This window comes from Pezoporus wallicus, unplaced genomic scaffold (genome assembly GCF_028554395.1).
Source record: "Pezoporus wallicus isolate ANWC-B61680 ecotype Strahan unplaced genomic scaffold, APGP_CSIRO_Pwel_v1 contig_6732, whole genome shotgun sequence".
In the NCBI taxonomy this organism is placed as follows: domain Eukaryota; kingdom Metazoa; phylum Chordata; class Aves; order Psittaciformes; family Psittacidae; genus Pezoporus; species Pezoporus wallicus.
Genome location: NW_026638638.1, coordinates 3,988,055 through 4,013,731, shown reverse-complemented (window position 1 = coordinate 4,013,731; position 25,677 = coordinate 3,988,055). Strand labels below are relative to the sequence as shown.

At 40.8% G+C, this 25,677-nt stretch overlaps 1 protein-coding gene across 1 annotated transcript; it reads right to left on the bottom strand.

Moving 5' to 3' along the window:
- Positions 1–1,538: 1,538 nt before the first annotated feature.
- On the bottom strand, positions 1,539–25,376 carry NFE2L2 (NFE2 like bZIP transcription factor 2). The gene is made up of 5 exons (XM_057411641.1): positions 25,266–25,376; positions 5,996–6,256; positions 5,733–5,828; positions 5,065–5,244; positions 1,539–3,140 (listed from the first exon to the last, which is right to left on the bottom strand). Exons 2-5 carry the CDS (start codon positions 6,251–6,253, stop codon positions 1,935–1,937), a joined length of 1,740 nt encoding a protein of 579 aa, XP_057267624.1. The 5' UTR covers positions 6,254–6,256; positions 25,266–25,376; the 3' UTR covers positions 1,539–1,934.
- Between the last annotated feature and the right edge of the window lie 301 nt (positions 25,377–25,677).

Genomic DNA, 25,677 nt, shown 5'->3' with positions numbered 1-25,677 from the left:
AATGATCCTACTGTGACCACCTGGACAATAAAACAGCAATTGAAATTCTGTGTATAGAGTGAAAACCAAACCTGGTACCCAAGAGTTGTAGGCTGCAAAGGAGTTGATGCTGTTCAGGTGAGAGGGGCCCAAGGAGTTGCATTGAAAACAACCACCAGCACACAGCAACTGAGAACAGGAGACCTTCCACAGCAGCCTGTGACAGTCACATCACAACTCCACTGTTCTGTATGTCACTCAGGACATCCCTAAAATGTAAGATAGTGTGGAACTGGGATTATGTTAATTAAAAGTGTTTCTTGGGCTTTCATGGCCAGCCATGAGATGAGATGGCTTCTGCTGTGTGCAGCTCCAGCACAGTTAAAAAGTTAAGAGGAATAAAAAGCCTGAATTCACCAGCAGCTTTATCATTTTGTTTAGCATTACCCTAACTTTGTGAATAATGAACTAATAATACAAGGCTGGGTTCCTGAGCTGATGTCCCTCTTTAAACCCTTTTTCCTTTTAACAGTGTGGGTCCTACTCTGCCATTTTCCTTCTTATGAGAAAGAAATACCAGAAGGTGTTGCAAAACAACTTGTTTATTATACTAAATGGAGTTACGCATAATATTGTTATAGACAAAAGATTTGGAAAATCATATAAAGCATCAGCGACAGAGAAAAAACTCAGATGAAATACACCTTCTGTGTCATAGGGAATATGTAAGAAGATGATGCGTTTTTTAATGTTCAGATCTACACATGGACTTCAAACAAATGATGCATTTCCTGTATTCAGAAAATCCCCAATGGTCAAGTATGAGTCAATGAGAAGAGCAAACAATGCAATGTCAGTGATCCTCCTGCTTGTTACTCTCTTAGAAATCATAATTTAAGCTCACGTCACTTTCCCGTTACCTTAGCACAGGTTGCAGGCAGCATGGTTGGTTGGCCACTGGTGCGCCGCCTTCTGTGTGCTCTGACACAATGTGAGTGACCAACTCTGACCCGAGTCAGGCCCCTTCAGAGCCACACAGTGCATATCCAGAACAGTTACTCAAGAGTGTATGGAATCTTAAGTTGGAAAAAACGCTTAATGCTGCCAGTGACCGAATTCACACGTTTTAAATGGCTTTGGAGGAAAGATCTCATCATGAATTCAGGTAGCGTTCAAAGGGCAAAACACAAATGACATAAACCTAGCATAACGCAAAACTCTGCTACACAATCCTTCCAAAGGGCAGTTAGAACTAAGCTGAACAAGGCATTAGTAATGCTGACAGTGCTGTGCAATATGTCTCTCTGGTTATTAAGTACATTTGTTACATGAAGACTTAAGCCTTGGAAAACTAGGGGGGAATTCCTTTCGTTAGGGAAATAAATGTGCATGAAGTAGAGTTAAAAAAAAAGGTTTAATGAACTGATAAAAATCAAACTTTAAGTATCAACTTTTATACTATATTAAAATCATATTAAATATTCAGCAAGTATAAATGTGCAAGAAAAATGGGAAACAAGCCCTATTGCATATTTATAAAAAAGGATCAGAAACCATGCTGTTTGTCTTACCAGAAATTATATTTAGAAGGCTAAAATCACTTTTATATATATATATATATCAAATCAATCTATGAATACAAGAGATAGGAACAGTATATAAATACGGTATCTTTAAATATTTACATGTATATGGAAACTAGTCAAAGTGGTGCTATAAGAAGGAAATGTCTGTTATAAAAGTGAGATTACAAATCTTGCATACCTCCATCTGCATTACGCTGTTAGTTTTAAACCTGCATCTTCCATGAACTACTCATTAACTTTTAAATCATCATTGCATAGAATTACTTGAAAAAATATTACCTAATTCTGCATTCCACCTCACAGTAAAAACTATCAGGAGAATGATATAAAAATAAGAGCTCTGAGAGCAGTAGCCAGCTGTGCTGCCCTTCAGAGTTTAGTCTCTGACTTCTTGCCCTTAGGAATAAGGAAGACATTGCCATCTCTGGTTTGCTGCAGAGAATATTCATTAGGAGAGTAAGACTTGCCATCTTCATCACGGAGCATGCTGAAGACCTCAAGGTATAAGGAGGTCAGCTGCTTTTTCATTTGACGAAGGCTCTTGTCGTGCTCTCCTTTCTCCTTAAGCAATTTCTCTTTCTCATCCTTCAGGTTATTCAAATCTTGCTCCAGTCCCACTATATTTTCCAGTTTTCTTTTACGGCAGTTCTGAGCAGCCACTTTGTTCTTGCCTCTCCTGCGTATATCTCGGATGAGCGCAAGCTGGGCTTCGTTGAACTGCTCCTTAGACATCATTTTATTGAAGTCATCAACAGGGAGATTGATGATTTTTTCAACAGGAAAAGGGATCTGCAGAGCCTTTGCTCTTTGCTCATCTCGTGTGAGATGAGCTTCGAGGCGGCTTGAAGATTTATCCTTTGTGAAGGGAGATTTGGGGTGGCCAGGGCTGGGAGGGGGTTCCTTCTTTTTTGTGTATGTACTCTGCAAACTTGGTGTTTCAGCACTTGGCCCCATGGAAGAGAACATTTGATCCTTGAACTGCAGTGAGTGCATGCTAGCATTGCTCTGCGGCATACTGCCAGGACGACTATCCATGTCTTCCATTTCAGAGTCACTATAGCCAAAAGTCTTATCTCTGTAGGCAGATGATTCCACAGAGTGGTCAGGCGATGCTATGCTAGAACCTGCATTCAGTGAAATACCCGAGTCAGAATCATTGCATTCTGGTCCAGTTCCTGAGAGGTTGCTGTTAAAAGCTTTACACAGTGAGAAATCAGAAAGATCAATAGGTTCACTTAGAATCTCTGCAAGTGATTGTCTGGCAGTGTTTGTCACTGCTGTGTCACCGTTCGCCTTTGTGTCGATAAAGGTGGTGTAGAAATCCTCACAGAAATCGGAGTTTGAGGGGGACATGTCATTTAAAGAGCTCACGCTCAGCTGGCTGGTGTCTTCTGGTGGTAAAATGCCAGAAAAGGGCCCCTCAATGCTATCCAGGAACTCTGGACCACAGTTAACATCCTTCCTCATGGTGGGTAATGAGCTGTAGTAATTGTAGTTGTGCATCTCTGTTGACTTGGTTTCAGGGCTTGTGATTGTGCTTACTTCAGCCAGGTTATCATTTTCAATGTTAAGACACTGCATGGGAAATGCAAAAGAGAAGTTGAGCAACACATCTCCAATCAATAAAGCCTTTTTCTATAACCCACAAACACTAAAGACTCTAGCAGTCAGTATGCACTTAACATGAGTCTTACAACGTTGCTACAACCTAGGTGACTACAACATACTTTTACTAAGGGGAGGACAACATACTTTTACTAAGGGGAGGCTTACTAGGAAGAAGATTAGATACCTAAGCAAGAGCATGAAGCAGTGCATTCTGGACAAAGCTAGTTAGATTCAGAGAGCAGAGCCTCTCAAACTCCTGGCAAGATGCTTAAGAGACCCATGTCAACACTGCATGGAACCTGCATAGAGCCCTCCTGCTCTGGTAAACTGTTACTGAAATAGACTTTATGAGCATTTCTAGCAAACAATCACTTTTAGCACTCTTTAATTCCATGCTATGCAATACATTTCCTTACAGAACAAGATTCTTTTAGGATGTACTGGAAGAGGCAGCTGCTCAGTGCAGAGAAACATAACTCTCAAGAGTAAAGAGAGCACTAACATGAAGCCTTGCAAACATTAACTCGCCACACACACTTTTAGTTAGGCTGGCTGACAACAGTGTGAGCACCCAAGACTTACAGCTTTCACTGGCTACAAGACCCATGATCTTTCCAAAGGGGTGGCAGTTTCTGCGCTAAAGCTGACATAAGAGGGTCCACTGTCCTGAAGAATTAGGCCATTACCAAACTTATTCTGTTTCTCTTAAGAAGGGACCACACACTTGTTATTTAACCAGAGATTGTCCAAGGCTTAAGCTAAGGTTTTGGAGCGAGAGCTCTTTTTTTTTCCCCTCTCTCTTCAAACATAATTTGTGAAAGTTGATGCCCTCAATTGAACTATCTCACTGCTTTCAGAACATTATTCCATCACTACTCAGAATTACTGAAAGAGAGTAAGTTTGGTTTGGTCTCTTGCTGCATTTTCAGCATTGCTGCTGCCCCTCCGCAGCCAATTGTCCTTGTTACTTATGTGGGGCTTTTAAACCTACCAGAGCAGTAAGACTGGGGAAGTAGGGACACTTTGAAAACTACAAGAAATTGAAAGGAAAATGTACAGGCCCAAAAAGCACTCGCTTCCAGCAAACATTTGTTTTTCAGTGTTTTCAGTTTACAGGCATTCTACTGAGCATTCATCTCTTGTGTTAACAGCATAAAGTAGAGCTGCATCATGCTGAAGCATGATGTTGTTGTGTGGTAACTTTATTCAATCTTATAGTCAAATCTAAGGAATATATAAATAGAAATACGAAGACAGGAGGAAAAAAAAACCAAACCCTGGATGTTCTCCATAACACATAGCTGAGGAATACAGCAAAGTGATTCCTTTGTTCCTTTGAAATATTTGGTTCATGTATGTTACATGGCTAGTTCTTCCTGAACACATATAAACAGTAGTAGTTCTTATCTTAACGAAACCTCCTCCTCAGATAAAAGTTGAATGCAACTATAAATGATTTACACAATCATACACTGAAAAAAAGAACAATATTTACAGTAACACTCATGGAAACAATTCCCGTTGCAGCCATAATTCGGAAGTGTCCATTTTTAAGCAGCTGAAATTTAAACCATGATCATGCTGCAATGAGCTGCACGCAGAGAAAGAAAGTGATTTGCTAAACATGGGGAAGTTCTGATTGGGAAGCCAGACCGCGTGTTATTAAGACCTTGGATAAACAAGTGGTATTTTTCAATATACGTGTTTTTCAATATATTCTTAAAAAATAAAGCTTAAATTGAGTTTTAGACATCCTGCAGGTGTAGGATCCAATACACAGTGATTACAACTATCGCGTTAAGGTGCTATTGTACTGCCTTCTCCGAAATACAATACTCTTGCAAAATACCACACTATTTTTTTCAGGTGCTTATCATACCAAAACCTTTACCTGTAACTCTGTAAGGGACAATAATTCTTCCCAAACTTGGTCTATGTTCTGCATGTTCTCCACATCTGTAATTGGATCAAGAACAGGCGATTCAGGTGGCTGAGTTTCATCAGTAGAGATCAAGACTTGGTTGTGATCGATCTGAGCAGGAACCAGCGACTGAAATTCAGCTGAAGCAGCCTGGAATGTTTAGAACAAAAGAAAAAAAAAATACAAATTAACCCCCCCCAAACAAAACAGTAACAAAAAGGAAACCCCCACATAAGAAACCCCACTTTGTATTATACATCAAACCGTCTGGGTCAGCACATGGTAATAGAGCAACCAAACACACTGACTCCCATGAGCTGCATGAAGCTCACTGTAACAAACTGACCACTGTCATTTGCAGTAACTGGCAGGGCTGTCATCAGCTGGTGTTAAACACCGAGTCCTGCCTGCAGGATTCGGTCAGTAGAAAGAACACAAGAACCACTCCACTCCCCTCCCACCAGACACAGCCCTAGTTCAAGCCCCCTACACTGCTCTATTCCAGCTGGAGTCAGCTTGAGAACAAAACCCAAATCATATCACAGATCAGGATTATGCTGCACACAAATCTTGGTGATAAACATGAGACCAAGCTCCTAGAAGACCACCCAGGAAACCGCTGCATTGAGCATTTTTACCTCATTGTCATCTATAAATGGGAATGCTTCTGCCAAGAGCTGCATGCAGTCATCAAAGGAGAAGGCCTCTGCTTCTGGTTTTGAACTCTGTGTGGTCTAAATAGGAAAGTTATGACAAATGTTAACTGCATCTTTGAATAACTGAAGAATCTTCCATTACAGCAACGAATGCAAATTCAGTTTAGGTAACCACTAACATTATGTCTTCCTGCGAATGGAAAAAGGTTTAAACATGCTTCACAAACACACATTAAGGAGTTTACCTGTGAAAAACCGACTGGAGGCTCAGTATTCTCTGGCTGAACGTGCTGAGCAGGAATAAATTCACCCGTTTCCTCGTCTAGCTCCAGCTGAGCCAGCAGGGCTTTCTCCTGCTCTTTTTGGAGCTGCTCCTGTCTTTCCTTTTCAAGTTTCTTCTGCTTCTCAAGTTCATACTCCTTCTGTCGTTGATTAAAGTCAAAAACTTCACGCCCTGCCCCAAGGTCTATATCTTGCCTCCAAAGGATGTCAATCAAGTTCATGTCCTGTAATAGAAATGCTTTTTTAAGCAAAGGTCTTCCCCAGCAAAACTAGTTTAAAACAACAGCAAAGCTTTTAATTTCTGCATCAAACAGGCAGACTGAGGCTTATTCTCTTCATCCTACAGAATGACCTAAATAAAATATGACTCTATATGACCTTTCTGAAGTGTGTGAACTGATGGTTCGGTTGCTGTAGCCCATACACAGGCTCACAGAAACCAGAAGTGTAAAGCAATGAATGAACCAGACAGAAGATAAATACATTCTTCTTTTCCTAAATTCACTCACAGAAAACATGAAGGAATGAATTCTACCACATGAAGAAAGCAACTTTTATGAGAAAAGAATTGTTTTCAGATGATCTTATAAAATTGTAAAAGCTGACTCAAACCACAACAGGCTCTGTCTGAAGTAACTGCTCATAGCACTGCTGCAATATGGGTTTTAAATTATGTATGTTCCATCTTGGTATTAAATACTAATCAAAGATCAGCAGGACAGAGGAAAACCTGGTTTCAAAGTCACCAACTGACATAACACTGCAGCACTAAACGCAGTTATTAAGACTATTACGATAAAATTGCAATTTAAAGCTTAGTCTAAGTTGATGTTTTAAGTGCAGCTGGTTTGGAGCAACTGAGTATAAACCAGGGGTCAACAGGTCTTAGATACTGTTCATCAGTTGGCCCCTGGCTCATCATCAGACAGCTAACAAAGACCTAGGTTTCTTGGCAACTGGCTACCCCTTGCACCTTCAGAAGACAAATTAAACTCTGCTATTTAGGGAAAAAAGACCAGTTAATGTTATTTGATTTAGCTACAACTTATTTTGATTTGTTTCATAAGGGTTTTTCTGGGGGGAGGGAAGAGGGAAGGTGATTAGAATCATAGAATCGTTAGGGTTGGAAAGGACCTTAAGATCATCAAGTTCCAACCCCCCTGCCATGGGCAGGGACACCCTATGCTAAATCATATCACCCAAGGCCTTGTCCAGCCTGGTCTTGAACACTGCCAGGGATGGAGCATTCACAACCTCCCTGGGCAACCTATTCCAGTGCCTCACCACCCTAACAGGAAAGAATTTCCTTCTTATATCCAACCTAAACTTCCCCTGTTTAAGTTTTAACCCGTTACCCCTTGTCCTGTCACTACAGTAGATCTGTAGTCCTGTCACTATTAGTAGATTGTTCAGTAATTGACTGTATAAGGGCAGGGGGAAGTAGTTAGTGAACTGTTTTGAGTTTTCACTGTTCAAGTACTCCGTATTTAAGTGCTGAGGTTTACATTATTTTCTTCTGTAAAGAACCCCTAACACTCAAGCCCCACGAGTTTGGCTGTCAGCTGACACAGAATTTTCATACTTAGCAGCCACATTTGTCAGATGGGTAAATGCCAACAATTTTTGGCTGATGCCCGGCAGTTTTGACTTTATGGCATATTTCATTAGTCTTCAAATTGCCCTTTAGCGGCAGCACACACAAATAACGTCCAGTATTGGGCATTCATCAGGCTGGCACAATACAAATGACACACTTAACACTACCTTTCATTTACACAGAACTTTACTGCCTCCATTAGCAGTTCTATACCCAAGATACATTTATTTTGTCATCAAATTAAAATGTTCCCTTATTTCTGAAGTGTATTTTCAAGCAGAGAAGCAAAGTAACCTGAACGCTCAGTTCAAAGTGATCACTTACCTCCATGCAACAGTTACAGCAAAAAGCTTTAGGGCAAGTCCCCATTTGAACAAATCAATTCAGTATTCTCATTTCTTTGTTAAAACTTTTATACTATTAGCACCCATACTTATACATGGCATGAACTACCAATTACTAAAAAACCCCTTATTTTTCTCTAAGATCAGGCAGTTACATAAAATATCTGTGTGTAACACAATGTAGGCATTCCCAAATCCAAGACAAATTTAACATATCTTGCTGGAGAGACCGAACTCAGCTTTAATAGCCAGCAATGAAGAAACTGAAATAACTACAGTGGCTGTCCAAGACAATGTTTGGTCTTTCCAGCTTGGCAGTGTAAAACGAACTAATTAAGTTCTGCAGTAATTGGAGCTCCTGCAATATGGCAGAGCTTCATTAGAGGCCAGTAGTTTACCAGCTGCTCACTGTCTCCTGCAGCAGATTCGGAACAGTTTCCTAGTCTCAGAGCATTTGCAATATGCTCTGGATGAAACTGCAGGATCTGGATTTTAGGGCTCACTTCTGAATTATTCATTTACACGGCACCATTAAAAACATGGCTCCAAAGACATATTTTTTTTGTGTGTTTAACTCACAAGGCTGTGAATTAGCAGAGCTGTTTTCCTCCCCAAGTTGCAACATACAACAGCACAGAAATAGCAGAACTGGTGCTCAGTTTCAGTTTAAGCCACAAAAAACAAGTGATAAAAAAAAAAAAAAGAGATACAGATGGAATGGTATCTTTTCCTTAAGAAGAAGAAACAAGTAGCCTTAGTGCCCAGGCACTGCTAGTAAATCTGCCATACTACTGGCTATATCCATCATCAAGGTAAGTAGCTTTGGGTGCTGCCTCATTTGTGGGAAGAGAGACCTCCAAAAACACTAGCTGGCCAAAAGCCCCCGTGGCCATGGCTATGCACCACCACCTCCGTGTGTGCAGCCATCACTTCAGCAAACAGGATTCATATTTGGATCAATATGCTTGCCCGGTTTTCAGGGGTTTTCAGGATCTTGGACTATTTCTTGCTGAGAAAAGTCATCACTGATTGGCTCCTGTCACCACTTTCCAAGGGACCATATTTCACCCGCTATCTTATCTCTGGCAAAGGGCTGAGCTCTGCTGAACAGTGCTGTGCTCTACACCCTGGAGAGATGCTTGCTGGGAGCACCTTTCTTTCATTTAGTTGTGCTGGTGGCACTTAAAACCAAAAGGGTGTTTGGGTTTTGGGGGTTGGTTTGTGATTGGTTTAGTTTTTTAATTATCATGATACAATTGTAAAAGAGCCCTCCTATTTTCAGTCAGAAAAGTTGTGCATAAATACAGCAGTAACAATTCAAGTAATTACTGTTCACGTGAATGGGTCGCATGGAGGAAGTGTTCTGTTCAACATGCTAGTATATGATATCAATCAAAGAGCACACTGATGTAAATATCAACCTGCCATGCACTTATCTCACGCACTTACTTACTACTTCAGCCAATGCTGTTAATAACCCTGTCCTTTTCTGGGCTTTAGTCCAAAGCCCAGGTCAAAGTTAACGGAGCCAACACTGCCCAGTGATTCACTAAGGAGTGAATCACAACCCCAGCATGAGGTGATGGCAAAGAAATACAAAATAAGATTGCAGTCTAAAGCAAGTATTTTGCAGTTTTGCTCCTCAGTCTCCCCACAGCTTTCCTCTTTATTTGTCTGCTTTGTTGAACCCCATCACACACATACACAGAGGTATCTACACAGGCAGGCACTCTATGTTTATCACTGCAGCATTTTTCCCCTTCCACTGTAAAAGCATCACAAAAATAACTGTGTATTTGACGCTTGCAGTGTTCAACTAAGGCTATTACAAGCTGTTTTACCTCTTGCCTGTGCAATAGCTACCCTCCAATTTGTAGATGCCTCAACAGGATGTGCCTCTCGGATTTATTTGGAAGGACAAGTGAGCATGGATTGGTACCCGAACTGGTGCATGTGCACTGAGAGCCCTGTGAAAGACTCATCCAACTGAGGGCTCACTGCTGCCCTTTGGAGCCCCACTAACCACTTCCCTTAACATCAGATGTCTTTACTGTAAGGGCGCCAGCCTCATGTGACTGAGTCCACAAGCGCCCGTTTGTTCTTTCCTCTGTTGTGCAATGCCTTGGATTGCATCAGAGGAAATGATGGCTCTGGCAGCACAGGAAGAGCCTCCCGGGCAGGAGGAAGGACTGTGCCTGGAAAGGAATGCAGCCGCTATGCTTCCCCCTTGTCTAGAGCTCAGCTCTATCCCACTCAATACCAACGCCTATTTTGAGGGGAAATATGTTACAGTACTTAATGTATCACCATTTCCCAACACTTGCAGCTTCTGGGAAAGTAAATATGGTTTTAATATTCCTCCCAAGCAGAGAAGCAGTGATTTGGTTTTGTTTATAATGTTTTCGTCACGATTTTGTAAACAGAGAAAAAACTTCCCTCACAGAGGACGCACTCTGCATTCCTATGATGCATGTAAGCAGGAGGTGTCTTGTACTCACGGGTTGACTTTTTTGTTCATTTAGTGATATGCTCTTCCAACCACACTGATGGCTTAGTTTGGACATATAAAGGCACTTTTAATAAGATAAACACAAATGTTAAACAATTCACATTATGGCACCATCTGGCCCCCAATGGAAATTTTCATGTTTAGATTTACATATCAGCATTTGTCATCTGGGCAGAGTCTGTTATACATTTTATGAGAAAATCTCTGACTACATTGTAAAGTTTGACAATTAACTCTTATTGCTTCTAAACAAACATATTTGCAGTATAGTAAACAAAGGGAAGAGACTCTGGTTTTCAAGTTATTCTCATAGATGGACTTCTGGCCTTCAAACAAAATGCTCATCTTTCATTTCATCCCTGTTTGGGTTATCTGGCTGGTTTTGGTTTTGATTGGAAGACATTTGCAGGTAGCACCGGTAAACTGGAAACATCCAGCAACCCAAGTGTCAGCAGAGAAACAATCTGCTATCTCAGCCAGTGCTTTCAGCCCATTATTAGCTATCCTTAATACAGAGCACATCGTGGCCTTTGCACATTTACTTCATAAAACTCATGCCTTTCACAACATAAACTGGGATAATACTAGCAGAATCTCTTATCAGACTAGGATTTGGTTTTCCTTCCCATGATCCATTAGCACCTAACTCCAAGAAGATTCACATGCCAGCATGAATAAATCAGAGCAACAGAATCAATGCCTACTGCATCCAGCAGAGAGATCAGACCGGCACCCCACAAGAAGCGGAACACTCCCATAGCTTACTCACCAAAAGTATCACAAAGTATCCCTCAATTCCTATTTGCTTTCCAGGAAGTGAAAGGAATGAACAAAAAAACTTCACATTTTTGCTTCATCCAAACGAACCAAAAAAAAAAAAAAAAATACCCAAAACACCACAACCAAAACACATGGGAAGTGAGGAACAAGGACCTGAGATAATCCAAGGCAAGAATGAAAGAGAGGGGATCAAGTAAGAAAGTAAGTGCAAGAGAAGGAGCTGGAAGCATCTTGCCACTTAAGAAAAGCACAGGCTGTGGACACAACAGCTGAGTATCTTCCCCACATTATCCTCAGGAGGAGCAGATTTTGTTCAAGTAGGCTTTAAGAATGGTTTGTAAGTCACTTCATGTTTTCAGATGATCCCTGAAATCTAGTGGTTTGTCTTCTTAATCCTTTTCAAGGTAAATTACTTGTTTAATTACAGCTCATAACGGCAGAAAAGCTCCAGGACACACAGGCCTCATGTTTCAGAGGAATCACAGATAGTTTTAACATTTAAAAGCAATTACATTTTGAAAGCTGACCCATACTTTAAACCCCTTAGAACTGGAAACTGAAGAACAAAAGTTAACTCAAGAATGTGGAAGGGACAGTGAGGACATGAAAACTTTGAACAAGCAGCAGCTCTTACGGGAAGAACGGGGAAAAAAGAATGGCAAAGCTATTCACAGTGGAGGGCAGAGGTTTACAGTAGCAATTTTAGATGTCGGGCTTTAGGATCTGGAAGAGTGACAGAACAGACAGCTGTCCAACAAAGCCATGTGACAGCAACCTGTGACTGTAAATGCACAAGGTCAAATCCCTGCCTTCCCTGTGGAGCTGCATGCTGTCCCACATTCTTCACCAGCACCTTCCAGGCAATGTAGGAGGAAACAGGGGGTTGGGTGGGTGTGAGGGGGTACTTCTCTCTTTTGTATCTGTGCCACTTACTGCTGGTGTGACTGGACTGACACTGAACTTGACTTGGCCTTGGCTCTAAACCAGCCTGCTTCTGCTTCTTCATGGCCATTTACTCTTCCCAGCCCTCAAGAGTCTTTGGATGCCTGGTATTTTGGCCAGCAAACTTTTCAAGCCCTGGCAGGGGGCTTTCCTTACCCGAAAAAGGACTCTAATCAGGTTGGAAAGCCATAACCTGAAAGAACTGATGTTGCTAGAGAATTTCCATTCCATGTCTATATAAACAAGCCTGTTGAAAAATGCTGACCATGTGTCTCAGGATGTTCTTCTGCCCCAATGGAGACACATGAGTTCAGTCCCCAAAATGTGTTTGAGGGCAAATTTAATTTTCTTACTGAAGAAACCTCTAGAATGCTTTGCCAGACCAGGAACAGAAGTCTTCCTGGTATTTCATTAGCTAAAAATGTTTAGCCTCTGTTTTCTCCTAACATACATCTTATACTTCAGACTGTACCTCCCTGTATTCCAGCTGGCTCTCCTAATAAATGCCAAATTGTCAGGACCTACTCTTATAAATTAAATTAGCTGAAATCCTCCTTGGCTGGATTGTCCAGTGTTATTAAAGTTTCACTACAGGCCTTGTCTGGGCATGATTCTGATACAGATGGGGAGAGGCTCTATTTGAAGGACAGTCTTCCTTCCCCTACAAGGGCAATTCTGGACACTAGTCACTCACTTTCCCACCCCTCACTCCAGAAATAACTCCTCTGAGAAGTGGCAGATTTATGTATTTCACCTGAAGTATCATCTTCCAGGAATGGTATTAACAAATGCTACCACTGTAAGGTTTGTACAGCTTCCAACATGATGATTTTCCCATGTACACCCTATGGAAAGTAAGCTTTCCAAACTGCCAGGGGAAACACGTACCTCATATATTCTCCAACAATCATGAAAAGACAGGATTCTTTAAGCCTGAAGAACATAAAATGAGTGAGGATGTAACTGAAAAAAAAAATAGCTGTTTTAAGCTCTTTATGGTCATTAATGTACTAACTTCAGTTCAACTCCAAAAGCCACAAAACCCTAACGCTAACAGTAGAGCAAGGCCACATTAAATACATATATGTATGTATATTAAATATAGGTGTGTGTATATATATATATATATCTCCTTTTCTCTCCACATTTGGTCTGCCTTAGGGTGACCATTTCTGTCACAACAGATCAAGGGATTCTTGCTCAGTGCTGCAGATCTTTTTGCAGAAGACTGTTTCATACCCTCTCTCAGACACCCTAGAAGCAGCTGTGTTTTACTTAATTGTTTGATCAATCCATATTTTAGAATGTAGCTTCAAAATAACAAAGCTCAGTATAGAGTAAGTGGTTTCCAGGGTCTGAATGGTCCCAGGACTGATCCTGCCTCAACACCTTAAAATAAAATAGGAAGAAAAAAGCCCAACCCCACCATCTCATTTGCATGGCTTACGGAAAGCAAGATCTTAAATCTGACATGGATAATTTTCTTTGTATAATATCTGATTTATCAAAAGTTATTCTCCAGTACTGATGGCCAGACTGGTCATGCATTGTAACTGCTCCCAATTCCCCTATTTCTGCCTTAGCCTAAAGGAAAGGCAGAGTGAGGTCTAACGCTGATGATGATGAATTTCTCTAGAATACATTTAACTCTGCCCATACTTACAACCGCCACCCCGGCTGCTAAGCAAAAGCCAGAAATGGTCATAGGTGTCATTCTGCTTCAAACTTAGTCCTCAATCTCTTGACATCCCAGAGCACTTTCTGGACCATCAGTAGCTAAAGCAGCAAATCCTATGTGTTTTCAGAGTTTGGCTGTTTCAGTTCAGAGTTTTGGCTGTTTGAGTTCAGTTCTTCCCTTTTTGGTCTTAATTATATTGTATTAAAGTAAACTTCACTTCTCCACAGTGTATTTGGCTGGTATGGAAGTGTTGTGGCCCCTTCTGCTCAAACTCCAAATCCCTCTTTCAGCTTTACAGAGCCCTTGACTTGCTACTACTTTATCTTGAGTCAGCAGCATTACAAAATGATTAACTCAATAAGCACACAAAGTTAGTATGTATTCAAGTTACCATCTATTACATAAGTTGCATAATGACATTGGGAGGTTGGCAAAAATAGGAGATTGTTTTCTGAAAGAGTAGGTTAGTCAGTCTGTTTGGTTTTTACATGTTTGATACATCAACAAAACTCTGCTGTGTTGCCTCAGCAAGTAAACCCAGGGATTCTGTTGTGGCTGACTCTCTAGCTGTTGTCTAATCACCACATAACTCCATTTTCAAAGGCATTCAAATAGCAGCCATCTTGGACAGAAGTCTACCTCGTTTCAGGAAAAGCTGGTCCTAGTTGCTTTGTTGGTGCTTGGGTTTTTTTTTTTCCCCTCCCAAGTTAGAACTTCATCATAAGAAAATGATTATTAATCGCAATTTGTCATTTAAACAACAACAAAAAAATCCTTACCCTACAGGTAAGCAAATAATATAAGAAAACACACAGCATCTGAAAATCCTGCTGACCTTTAAACTATAGGAATACAAAAGCCTTTGTGTCCCAGTTAATTTCATATATTGAATCTACAGTACTTGGAAAACAATTACCTGTTAAATCATTATCTTCAAGCTATCCTGCTGTACCCAGCCAGGCAAGTGCTGTGTGCGGACACTGCCACAGGCTACTCATTAGTTTATCTGCAAGAGGATTTGTTTGTAATAATGGCTCAGTCATCTGGGAAACATGATCCAGTCAAATTGCAGCATGCTCTTATGTCCAATGAAACAAATCACGAAGCAAGAAAGAATGAACACAGAAACAGAGAAAAGAACCTAACCTAACTGTCAATAGCCCATTTATTAGGTTGTATTAACCTTGGGTTATAACCTCTTGGCCAATATTTTGATTTATAGAATCACAGGTTGGAAATGGAAAGGACCTTGAGATCATCTAGTTCCAACCTCCCTGCCATGGGCAGGGATGCCTCACACTAGACCATGTCCCCCAGGGCTCTGTCCAACCTGGCCTTGAACCCGATTTCATCAGATATTTTCGATTACATACTTTCTGGAAAAGGGTCTTTCAAACCAATCATGCAAACAGTACATCTGTGGTTCAAAATATTCTCCAGGATTATGTAGACCCTTTGTTGTACTACGCATTTTCACTGCACTGGGATGTTACTGTAAAACCCCCATTTCTAGCTGCTATTTTGATGGTGACTGGGCAGTTACGGGGACAGACACCAGACAGGTCATTACAGCTGCACTATAGCCTGGATATGGCAGCAGCATGTTCTAGTATCACAAAGAAGCATGTCTCACCAAGTTTCACTTCACTGATCTCATAAGCAACTTACTTTGTTCATGGGCCAAACTACAATGGCAAGCAACTGCAATACATGACAGTTAGAAAGCAGCGAGGTTCATGACAGCACACATCCATCAGCCCGCCTTCAGAAATAGACATCTATTCCATAAGGCTGCACTTCCAAGCTGAGCTAACAAAGAGCAAGGATGCTTTCAGACTCTTGAGAACTTGCTACCCATACACCTCATCAGCCTAGAAGCACTACTGTAATACTGAAAGCTTAAGAATACAGGTAAATTGCAGGGAATAGCTTATTCCAGAGGTGGTCAGCTGTGACATGTTCAGTATGCATCAGCCCACCTCTAGTAGATTACACAGGTGCCTACCAACCACTGCAGCCTGCGGGGCTCAGTGTTAAGTACCTTTATGGATCAGAGTTTGGTAATTTCTGTGCACTTTTCACATACAGATAGTGCTGGGAATTTAGAGTGAGTGCACACTTTTGACTAAATAAGTAGGGCCACATTTTATTTATTCTCTTTTTAGCGTTCAACTTTAAATAGACATGGAAAGGTTATTTAGTTTCTACAAGGGGAAAGAAAAAGGCCAAAAATACACTGCTATTCAACAGCTCACCACTGGACAATACAGGGTAGTAACAGATTTGAGGAACAGAGGCCCAGTGTGGCAAATTTTCCCTGTGGTGACACTATTTTTCCAAACAAATAATTCATGGTTAAATGGTTTATTTGCCACCATGCACAGCCTTCATTAGTGACATACTGCAGAAAGGCTTCAGTAAATAATACCATTCAACTGCACACTAGTAAACAAAAATTATCTAAATTTACATGAAACAGAAATTGTTATTTAATTTGCACAAAAGGAGTTAGTACAGCTTTTCTTCTTCCCCCAGCCACACCAGGATGTATTATGAGTTGTTTATACATAGAATAAGGCAAGGATAGATTTCACTCATTTTTCACATATTTCTCAGCAAAAATACCAACAACCCTCTAAAAGTCATCAACTCCCATAAGGGTTTCAGGAAGCTCTTCCACTTAAAAATCCTGCAAAGTCAAACAACTAAACCAGAAAGCTCAAAAAGAGCCAACATGCCAGGCACCTACAGGCCAACCTACTGGTTTTATACCTGATGACAGCTTTTACTTAAACGTAAATACATGGAGGAACTGAACAACACTTTGTACAAAACCTAAAGCTTCGTTTGTGTGCTGCAATCTAACCCTCGCTTTTAAAAGTCCTGTGTAGTATTCAATTTATCTTTAGTATTCAATTTACCTATTCTGAAAGCAAGGGGAGCTAATTCATCTTCCAAGGCATGGACCAGAGTAGGTGAATGGCTTTACACCTCTTACCAAATGATATAAAAGCAGTAATTCTTGATATCTGCAAAAAAGCGACAAAACCCCCATCCTCAACCACCAGTAATTGTGTCCATCCAAATCAAGAGCCTCTACTGCCCACTGCCTTCCTGGGGCTTCCACCATGTTTGTCCCTCTGGAGTACACATGAGGCTCACAGCATTGCAGGGATGCCCCTTTCAGCCTTCTGATTAAATGGGCAGCCGTACCTAAGGAATGAAGGTAAAGGCCGACTGCTGATGTGTGTCCTCTCACACATTCTACCAGTACCTATGATGGCCAAAACAAAACTGTTTGCCACAAATAATAAACATGTCAATATAGCTCTTCCAGCCATAAACAGCAAACATACACCAGGCATGTTAATATGGGTAATATATAATACAGTACACTGTATTTACCAGACTGTTTCCAAAAGCAGCATTTACAACTGATTTTTTTGGAAGACATTACAGAAGATTTGATTGCTTTCCAGATGCAATTAGAATAAATTTGTTGAGCAGAAAAGGTCAACAAAAGATCATCACTTACAAAGTAAGAAAATACAGAATGCAAAGAAAATGCTCCATTTGGATCTTATGCAGTTTTCTGCCTTTGACCAGAACACTTTCTTATGCATCAGTAAGAACCTGGGGGAGGGGGGAAATCACATTATAGCAAATTATTAGTAAAAACTGTAAGATGCTAAAATTCCTCAATACCACAGTTAATTTAGACAATAAAAGACACATCTTGTTAGGGTAACTCATTACTTACAGAGTCAGCTACGAACTGCTGTCATTACTGCTTTCATTTTCTAAGACCTTGTTCATCATCTCTGCCACATACACATACCATTTGCCAAAAACTCTCATCCCAAGCTTAATTTTGAATTTAAATAATTCTGTAGCTCTGAACTCAGTAACAGAGTTTATCAGGACAATTTAAAGCACTCTATTAACAGTTTCATTTTTAAGAGGCTTCCATTCATTTTGCTAGCAAAGGAAACTTCAAGAGATTAGAGATGTCTGGAGAAGTTCACATTGGTCATCAGCTGGGACTGGTAGATCCTGCAGTGGCAGATTATAAAGGATCACAAATCAGGCTGGAAAACACTCCACAGAACTACAAAATTCCACTGAGTTTATACTAGTTGAAGAATTGACCTGAAAATACTCTAGTTCAGATATTACAACCAAATGAGAAAGCACAGTATCAGAAATCACAATGCTGTAATTCTCTCTGTTGTGGCACACACAGCTATGAGGCACCTAAACATGATATGCATTGCCACAGCCAAAAATTCAATGTAAATAATTTGAAAGAGCAGCTGTCAGGAGTGATAACTTAGTGTAATATGAAAAAACAGATCTTAATACTACCATTTTGGTTACTGAAGTACTTCCATTTTCATCCTTACATATCTTAAGTCCTACTTGTTCCAAAAGTTTACTCAGGTTTGAATTACAAATATCGGTAGGGCAATCTTCCAAATTTTCACGGCTGACACAGATCTGCTCAAGACCCATCTACAGCTGGGAAAAAAAACAAGTGCAAATATGATTCAACATTACAAAACAGAAAACATGCCTGCGTATCTCAGGTCAAACAATTCACAGAAGATTGCACCAAGGTCTATAGTACGTTTGTTCCAAGGACACTTAATGACTGTATTATCTGCTCCGGTGCATATGTATCAGTCACGACAACTGTGATGGTGGTGAAGCCAAGCGTTAGTGTAACAAGCTGGGACAGAATCCTCCCATTGACACATCCTGGACGACCTCTGCTGCTAAAGTCTCCATGTTCTCCTTCCAGCCATGAAGCTTCTGAAAAACTGGTACCCATGTGAGCTGAGCTGCACCAGCCTTTTGAGCTGCCCAACCACGCCTGCCACCCTCTTCTGCCCATTGTTTTATTTACCCAGGGGATTGCAGAACATCTGATCACATAACTGCACGCAAACTGGAAATACCCTGGGGTTAAGGACAAAATTCAGCCTTCTTACCCAACAGCATATAACTCAAGCAAACAGCTCCTGAAGACAGGAAGGAGAAATGACAGAGCCCAGGTTTAGGTAGCACACCACACAGATGCCAGCTGCAACAATGACCGAGACTGACCATCTTGCATGGGAGCAGGCAGCATTCAGAGAGGCTGACCTGCACTAACCACGTACTGCCTGGGAATTCTGAATGGGGCATCTTCCAGCAGTCCAAGTAGCACAAGAACTGCTCCACTCTAATTATAGCAGTAAGCAGGGAGGTACTAATTTTATCACAAGGGTTCAAACAAACCAACCCCCCAGGATCAGCTCCTTAGGGCTGAATGGCAGTGATGATCTGAGCAGGAAGCAAACCAAAGTAACAGCAACTCAACTGTAGAAAACTCACTGTTTCAACATTTAGTGAGCATTAATTCCAAACACAGCAAACAGACACGCCCTTAATCATAAAACAAACCTCATCTTAAAGGCAGGCTATCTCTTTCTGAGTCAATTTCTCAAGTATGCAATCTTTGTTTTGCAAACAATCTCCAGGAGTGGATTTTTTTCACTTACAAGAGGCACGATGTAAAACCAATGCAGCAAGCAGCAATAAAACTGGAATTGCAAGACAGAGGTGGGGGGCAAGGAGGGAAAAGTGGATATCTTTATATTTCATAGTCATACAGAAGACACTTCCTTAAAAGGTTTGAAAGAGGTGGTTTCAAACTGGTCTTACATAACTTGTTGCTGCAACATCAAACTTAAAATAGGGAAGAGAAAGTAAAGTTACCTTAATTGCACATATATATGTGCTCATAATAATATTGCAGAAGTTGGACTAAGTCTTAAGACTCTGCAAGACAAGTATAAGGTTGGGTGGTCTCAACTCCCTCAGTACTGCAGTAGCATCAAGAACAAAGACATACTCCTTGAAACGGTTTAGTTTAGCTGTAAAGATGTAATTTAAAGCACCTCCAAAAAAAAAACTAGCTAAAAATAAACACTATTTTAGATTCCTTCTTCCATCACAAAAAAAAAAATGCAGCTAATCAGACCAAAATCAGAAATTTAAATGGACACAATGAAAAACTCCAACCAGATCCGTAGTCTATAAAATGCACCCACCTAGGTGTTATTTTTAAGCTATTCCCATTCTATTACAGCCTTGCCAATTAGTACTTGTGCTGGGGATTAGTAATATACCACTGAGCAACAGTTACATTCTGCTGGTAAAACAATGCTAGCTTTGTGTTATTCACTCTTCCTAATTCCTATTAGCTTTTCAGTTATCTCCATGATCACATATAGAAACACTTAATTCTTTTAAAGTCAGTATTAAAGTAGAAATTCAGAGCTAAACACAAAGTCTGTGTATCAACACACAACATTCAAAAATCAATGTGTCAGTTAAAGAAAGCTAAGCAAATACTTCACCAAGAAGTCAAAACGGCTCAAGACAGAAAATAGAAGATGCTTCACAAGGTGAAGACGAATCCTCTTCTCCAAAGCAGTCAAACAATTAAACACTTTCATCTTTACTTGATGTTGCTACAGACTGATTGGTTATCCAAATTAATATTTAATTTAAATGTATGGTTCTGAAGAGACTTTGCTTCTATTTGAAACAGGCACAGTTGGACTATGTACATCTAGGTAAAACTAAGCTAATATTAAAACAAGATATTCTCCTGGTGAAAGTATTTATTTCCTTATTCTAAAAGGTGGCAAAGAAAAATAAAGAAAACCAAAAAAGTCTTGAGACAGAGCTGTCCCTGTGCTTCCATACTGTGCTGCACAGAGTACCAATATTGTTCTGGTACTGCAGAAAAAACATAAGCACCGTATGATCAGCAAACCTCATGCTACTGCCAACTAATATGTGACTGTTACTAGCTTTGCTTTTCCTCTACAGAAAGCAGTTACTGGGTAGGAAAGATATAGCATATAATGTCTATCTTAAGTTGAAATGTATTTGCCGGTATCTGTTTCAGATAAGCCTGCCATGGTTTAAAGCAGTTTTATACCACAGATAGCATTGCTGGCTACATTTCTTACTGGCTGGTTTAATTGTTTACCTTAATAAAACAAATATGCCATAAAAGTATTACTGTTGCGCAATCCTGAGCAGGATTTCAGTTCACTGTACATCAGTTGCCTTTGGTTAACACGCAAAGCTGTGACTCGCAACTCCTCCTACCTGACTTTCCATTGGTCTACGTAGAAACACTTGTCCAAGTAGCAGATGAAGTGTTTCCAAAACAAGCTAAACTAGATTATAACTGAAAAGAACTACACACAGTATTTTTTTACCCTTCACCTAAAGCTGTATGCTGTGGCACAAAGTCCAACTTTGATATAATAGACTGTATCAGAAAACTGAACAGGCTTTCAAGTTAACTAGGAATGTGCTATATTAAAATAATAGCTTACTTAGGGTTGGAATGAGATGGAGGCCAAGACAAACTTTAACTGATTAACCTGGAGACTTTGGAGGACTCTTTGCTGGCTGCAATTCAAGCACAGCAGCAGGAGATTAACATTTAATTCACACTGACAGGTTACTGCCTGGACTTGTACTGCACTAGCCTCAGCCAACACAATCACTGCAAATACATCACACTTTCACGAATTCGCCTAATTTTACTGAATGGTTTAGTCATCTTAAAGCTCATCTTCATCATTTCAAACTAAAAAAGGGGGAAAAAATAAGGAAATAAGTAGTGCCCTAGATAAAAAAAAAAAAAAAATTCCTTCTTTCCAATGAAGCAGACATCCAGTGTCACAGGCATACGCACGCTTGGCATCATCTACTGTCATCATCAGGACTTTCTATGTTTTCTTTTTCTCCCCTAAGCTCACCCTCTTCTGGGCCTCCAATTGACTCTTTAACTCTCCTTTAAAAGCCTAATGCATTCCAAAAATATTCAAGGAAAGCTTTTGCTACTTTGGGGGTTGTTGGTTCTCTTGAAGGACCAAATATAACAAACTTTAACAACTATATAGGGAAAATTGATTTTACCAAGAACCCAAGCAAACAAATACTTCACTTCAGTCCTTCCACTGCTAGTGGTCCTCAGTGACATCTCACAATGCCCAGCATATTCCACAACAGTATCTGAGATTTTTTTAATGAAATATGTTCAATATGCTGCTGCTACATTCATTTCAGTCAGGATCACAAAATTAGCAGCATCTATTGAACAGGTATTTTTCTGCTTTGCAAATTTAAGGTATAGAGCCTGAGGAAAAGAAACCAAAAGAGTATGTAGGGGCCACAATAGAGACAATCTGACACGTTTTCAACAATATCCTTGTTGTTCGCAATTGTACATAACCTGCCGCATTCTTCCTCAGGGTAAGCATGAAACCACCCCTATTTTTTCAACTAAAAAAAAGAAAAAAGGGACAGAGTGCCAAAATTTATATTTGCCCATGACCATTAGCGGGAAGTGTACACAAACCTTCCTAACCACCCACACAGCGCCATAAAAATGTCTCAAGTTCTTTAAAATACAGGAGATCATCCAGCTGCCCTTTGCTTACACTGAATGCTCTTTTTTGTTCCAGTTTGGTGTCTTTCAAAGATTTCCCAACAAGCTTTCAAAACCAAACTCTTCTCCAACTTTGTGAGTGCTAACCACAAACTTCAAATCAGTTTTTCAGGGCCCATTAACTTCTTGCATGCCTGTCAATTTCCAGTATAATTGTAAATTCTTTGCACACTTTAAAGACAAACTACAGAACAGTGTTCATTTGATGGATATTTACTAATAATATCCAATTAGCTATTCCCCTGAAGGGACTGCCAGTCAGCTCCTATTAGTCTATACTCCTTTCAGCCAAGCTTACTATGTTGCATTACCTCTATCGCTGGCTTAACTGAAAGATAACTTTTGTGAGTTTCAAGGGAAAAAAACCCTCATATCAATGCAGCTTGGTATCAAGGTAAGCACAGAAGAACTAAGAGGGTCAAAACGAATGTATTTTTACTTAAGATAAAGCTTGTCATATTCTGCCATCTACTTCTTTCAAACTTGTCCATAATTTTAGTAGACAACATTATATTCGGAAATGGGGATGTTTTCTTATATTGAAATTTATCTACATAGATAGATAAATAAATATTTCTACAGATACCTTGATCAGATATTCCTGTTCAATAGGGATATTAAACCTCATTATCAAGAAACAAAACAAAAACCAACCAACCCAAAAACCAAAGACTTGCTGCCAGGCCTGAGCAGTGTGCACTTGTTTGCCTGCGGAATCTACCTGGTGTCCTTTCCAACCACAACCGTTCTCTCATTCTGCCTATAAATGACAGGCCATTAGGGAATAAAAAATAAACCCATTAACTTTACAACTGAATACAATGTGTCAAAAAAAAGTATGTGTGATTCCTCATAAAAGTCCTTTAGACTGAGAGGATTCACACTAACTGAGCTGGAGACTCTTCAGGGCCCTTCTCTTGGTAGAAAGCCTTTAACAGATACATTTACACAGGCACTCAAATTATTTGCTTACTTGGCTTTGCCAGTTGTCAGCTGGTTTTCCTTCAGCCTAAGCGCAACCCACACCTTCACTCTTTCTGTTGGAAAGTGAATGCTTTTTGCTCTCTTCTTCTTGTAAGGCTCAAAATTTAATAACTGGTTAGCTTGTTGAGCTGTTTTACAAGGTTACAAGCGACATTTCAGTAACTTCAAAATTACCAAGGAGAAGAAGAGCTACTAAGAGACTATCATGCTTTCGCAAGTGTGATTTGAAACATCTTGACACATTGCATTCTTTTTTGTTAGACGCTTTGATGTCTGTGTCATTAGCGTGCAATAGCAAAATCCCATTTCACCCCTGCATACGGACATGTATCCTTATTTCTGGGCAAAGAGGCACAACAAAGGAATACTTTTTCCAAGAACACTGCAGGGTTCTACATATCTCCCACAGAAGTATATAGCAGAAAACTCTGATTTTAACATTCTGGTTAAGGAGCCAGACCAATCCTAGTCTTTCACATTCACCTTTACTGCTGCCATTAATTTCTAACAGGCACATAAAAACCAAGAGCTTGTACTGTACTTGCACAAGTGCACATCATTCCCATCTGCTGGGGACTGCAAAACCTGAGGGGCTAAATGAAGACTGTGCTCCCAGTTGCCCAGTTTGAGGGAACATTTCATGGGAATGGATATTTTAATTTTCCATTTAATAAATACATTTTAAACCCTATGTCCAAGATGGTAATCATTTACTATCTAACAAACGCAGTGCCTTTCAGGCTAGGTCTGCAAGAGAAGAAACCAGCAGCTGCTGAGCTCAGATAGGGACACTGCAACAGGTGGCTTTGGTAGAAAGGGGTTGACAAAGTAGGCAAACAAGTAACAAAAGCTAGGTTAGCTGGTAGAGAAGGCACAGTAGACTGGGCAAGAAGGTACAAAAGCAGGTGCGCAGGAACCAGTCTGTCACGATTCCTGCAGAAGTAACAGCAAGACTGCCATAGCTGGATGCTACAAGCAAAAAAGGCCTTCATGGGGTGTTTACGCAGCACAGGCCGAGAACATGATTTTTGGTGCAGTGTTTTCCAAGATACTAAGGACGCAAGCTGGAGGCCACAGCCATGCTGCCTGGGTGAGAAAAACAGACGGACCTGGCACAGCTTTAAGTGGTCTGAGATAGAAAACGCAACAGCAACGTATATACAACACTGCTAGAGAGATGTTACTTGTAGGAAGCAACCACTTATATATCCTAATGGATGGACAAGTAACATTAAAAGAAACTCTATTACATAGCATATATTGTACCGACTTACACTGAAAGAGCCTCAAAACTCTTGAGTCTTAAATTTGTAGAAGAATTAAAGCAGCTCTAGATTACTTGGTTAGAGATTAAAGAAGTAATGCTTTAAATCTTACTTGGTAAGGATACGTTCTCCATTTAAAAGCCCAAGGAACACATGTAACGATCATATAAATTTAAAACAGGGTTCTAAATTCAGTTATTCACCCCACTCTTGTGCAACTAGTTTGCCATACAGAAGTACTGGATTTCCCCAGGCTTCACTGTACTAGAGTACAAGACATGAACACACCCAAACACCCCTCAGCCTCCAACAGATGAGCCTTAAGGGAGACCAAGGCTTCATCCCCTCATATACCAAAACCCTAGCGAAGCCCCTGGCTGAAACCCTTCCGGGGGTCCCCAGCGGGCGGAGGTGAGCGCCCCGGTCGGAGATCCCACCAGCAGCACAGGCACAGGCCCAAGCAGGGGTCAGCCAGGTTTAGACTCCCGGGGCTGTGTGTGGGAGGCCGAGCCAAGGCCAGAGCCGCCCCGGGGGGAGCGCATGATTATGAACAGCCCCCGCGGGCCGGCTCCGGCTGCGCTGCAACAGAAGGGCCGCTGCGGCGGTAACTCACCGAGTGGGGAGCGGGAGGCGCCCGGGCACGCCGGGGGCAGTGGCGTGGGGCTGCGCCTGGCCGGGCAGACCCTCCGCCGGCGAGTGCCTCCCCAGCCGCTCCCTCAGGTGCCGGCTCAAATGATGTTTTTATCAAGTAGCGGGTTTTGACTATCCAGTGTTAAAAAAGACCCAGCAAGCGGAAGACCCAGTTAGCACGAAATGAGTAATACACAATGTCAGAAAGAAAAAGGAAAGCAAACGTGAATATCAGGTGCTGCCATAGTGCAGAAACAGCTTGCTTGGAGCCTGGGGTGGAAGAAAAAGGCAAGGACACTTCTGGCCAGGGCAGATAAAAGGGCATTGGCTATATATTTAATTTGTGTTCCTTGCTTGATTTCTTTTCACCTTGAGCTCAAGCAGACTAGTGCTTC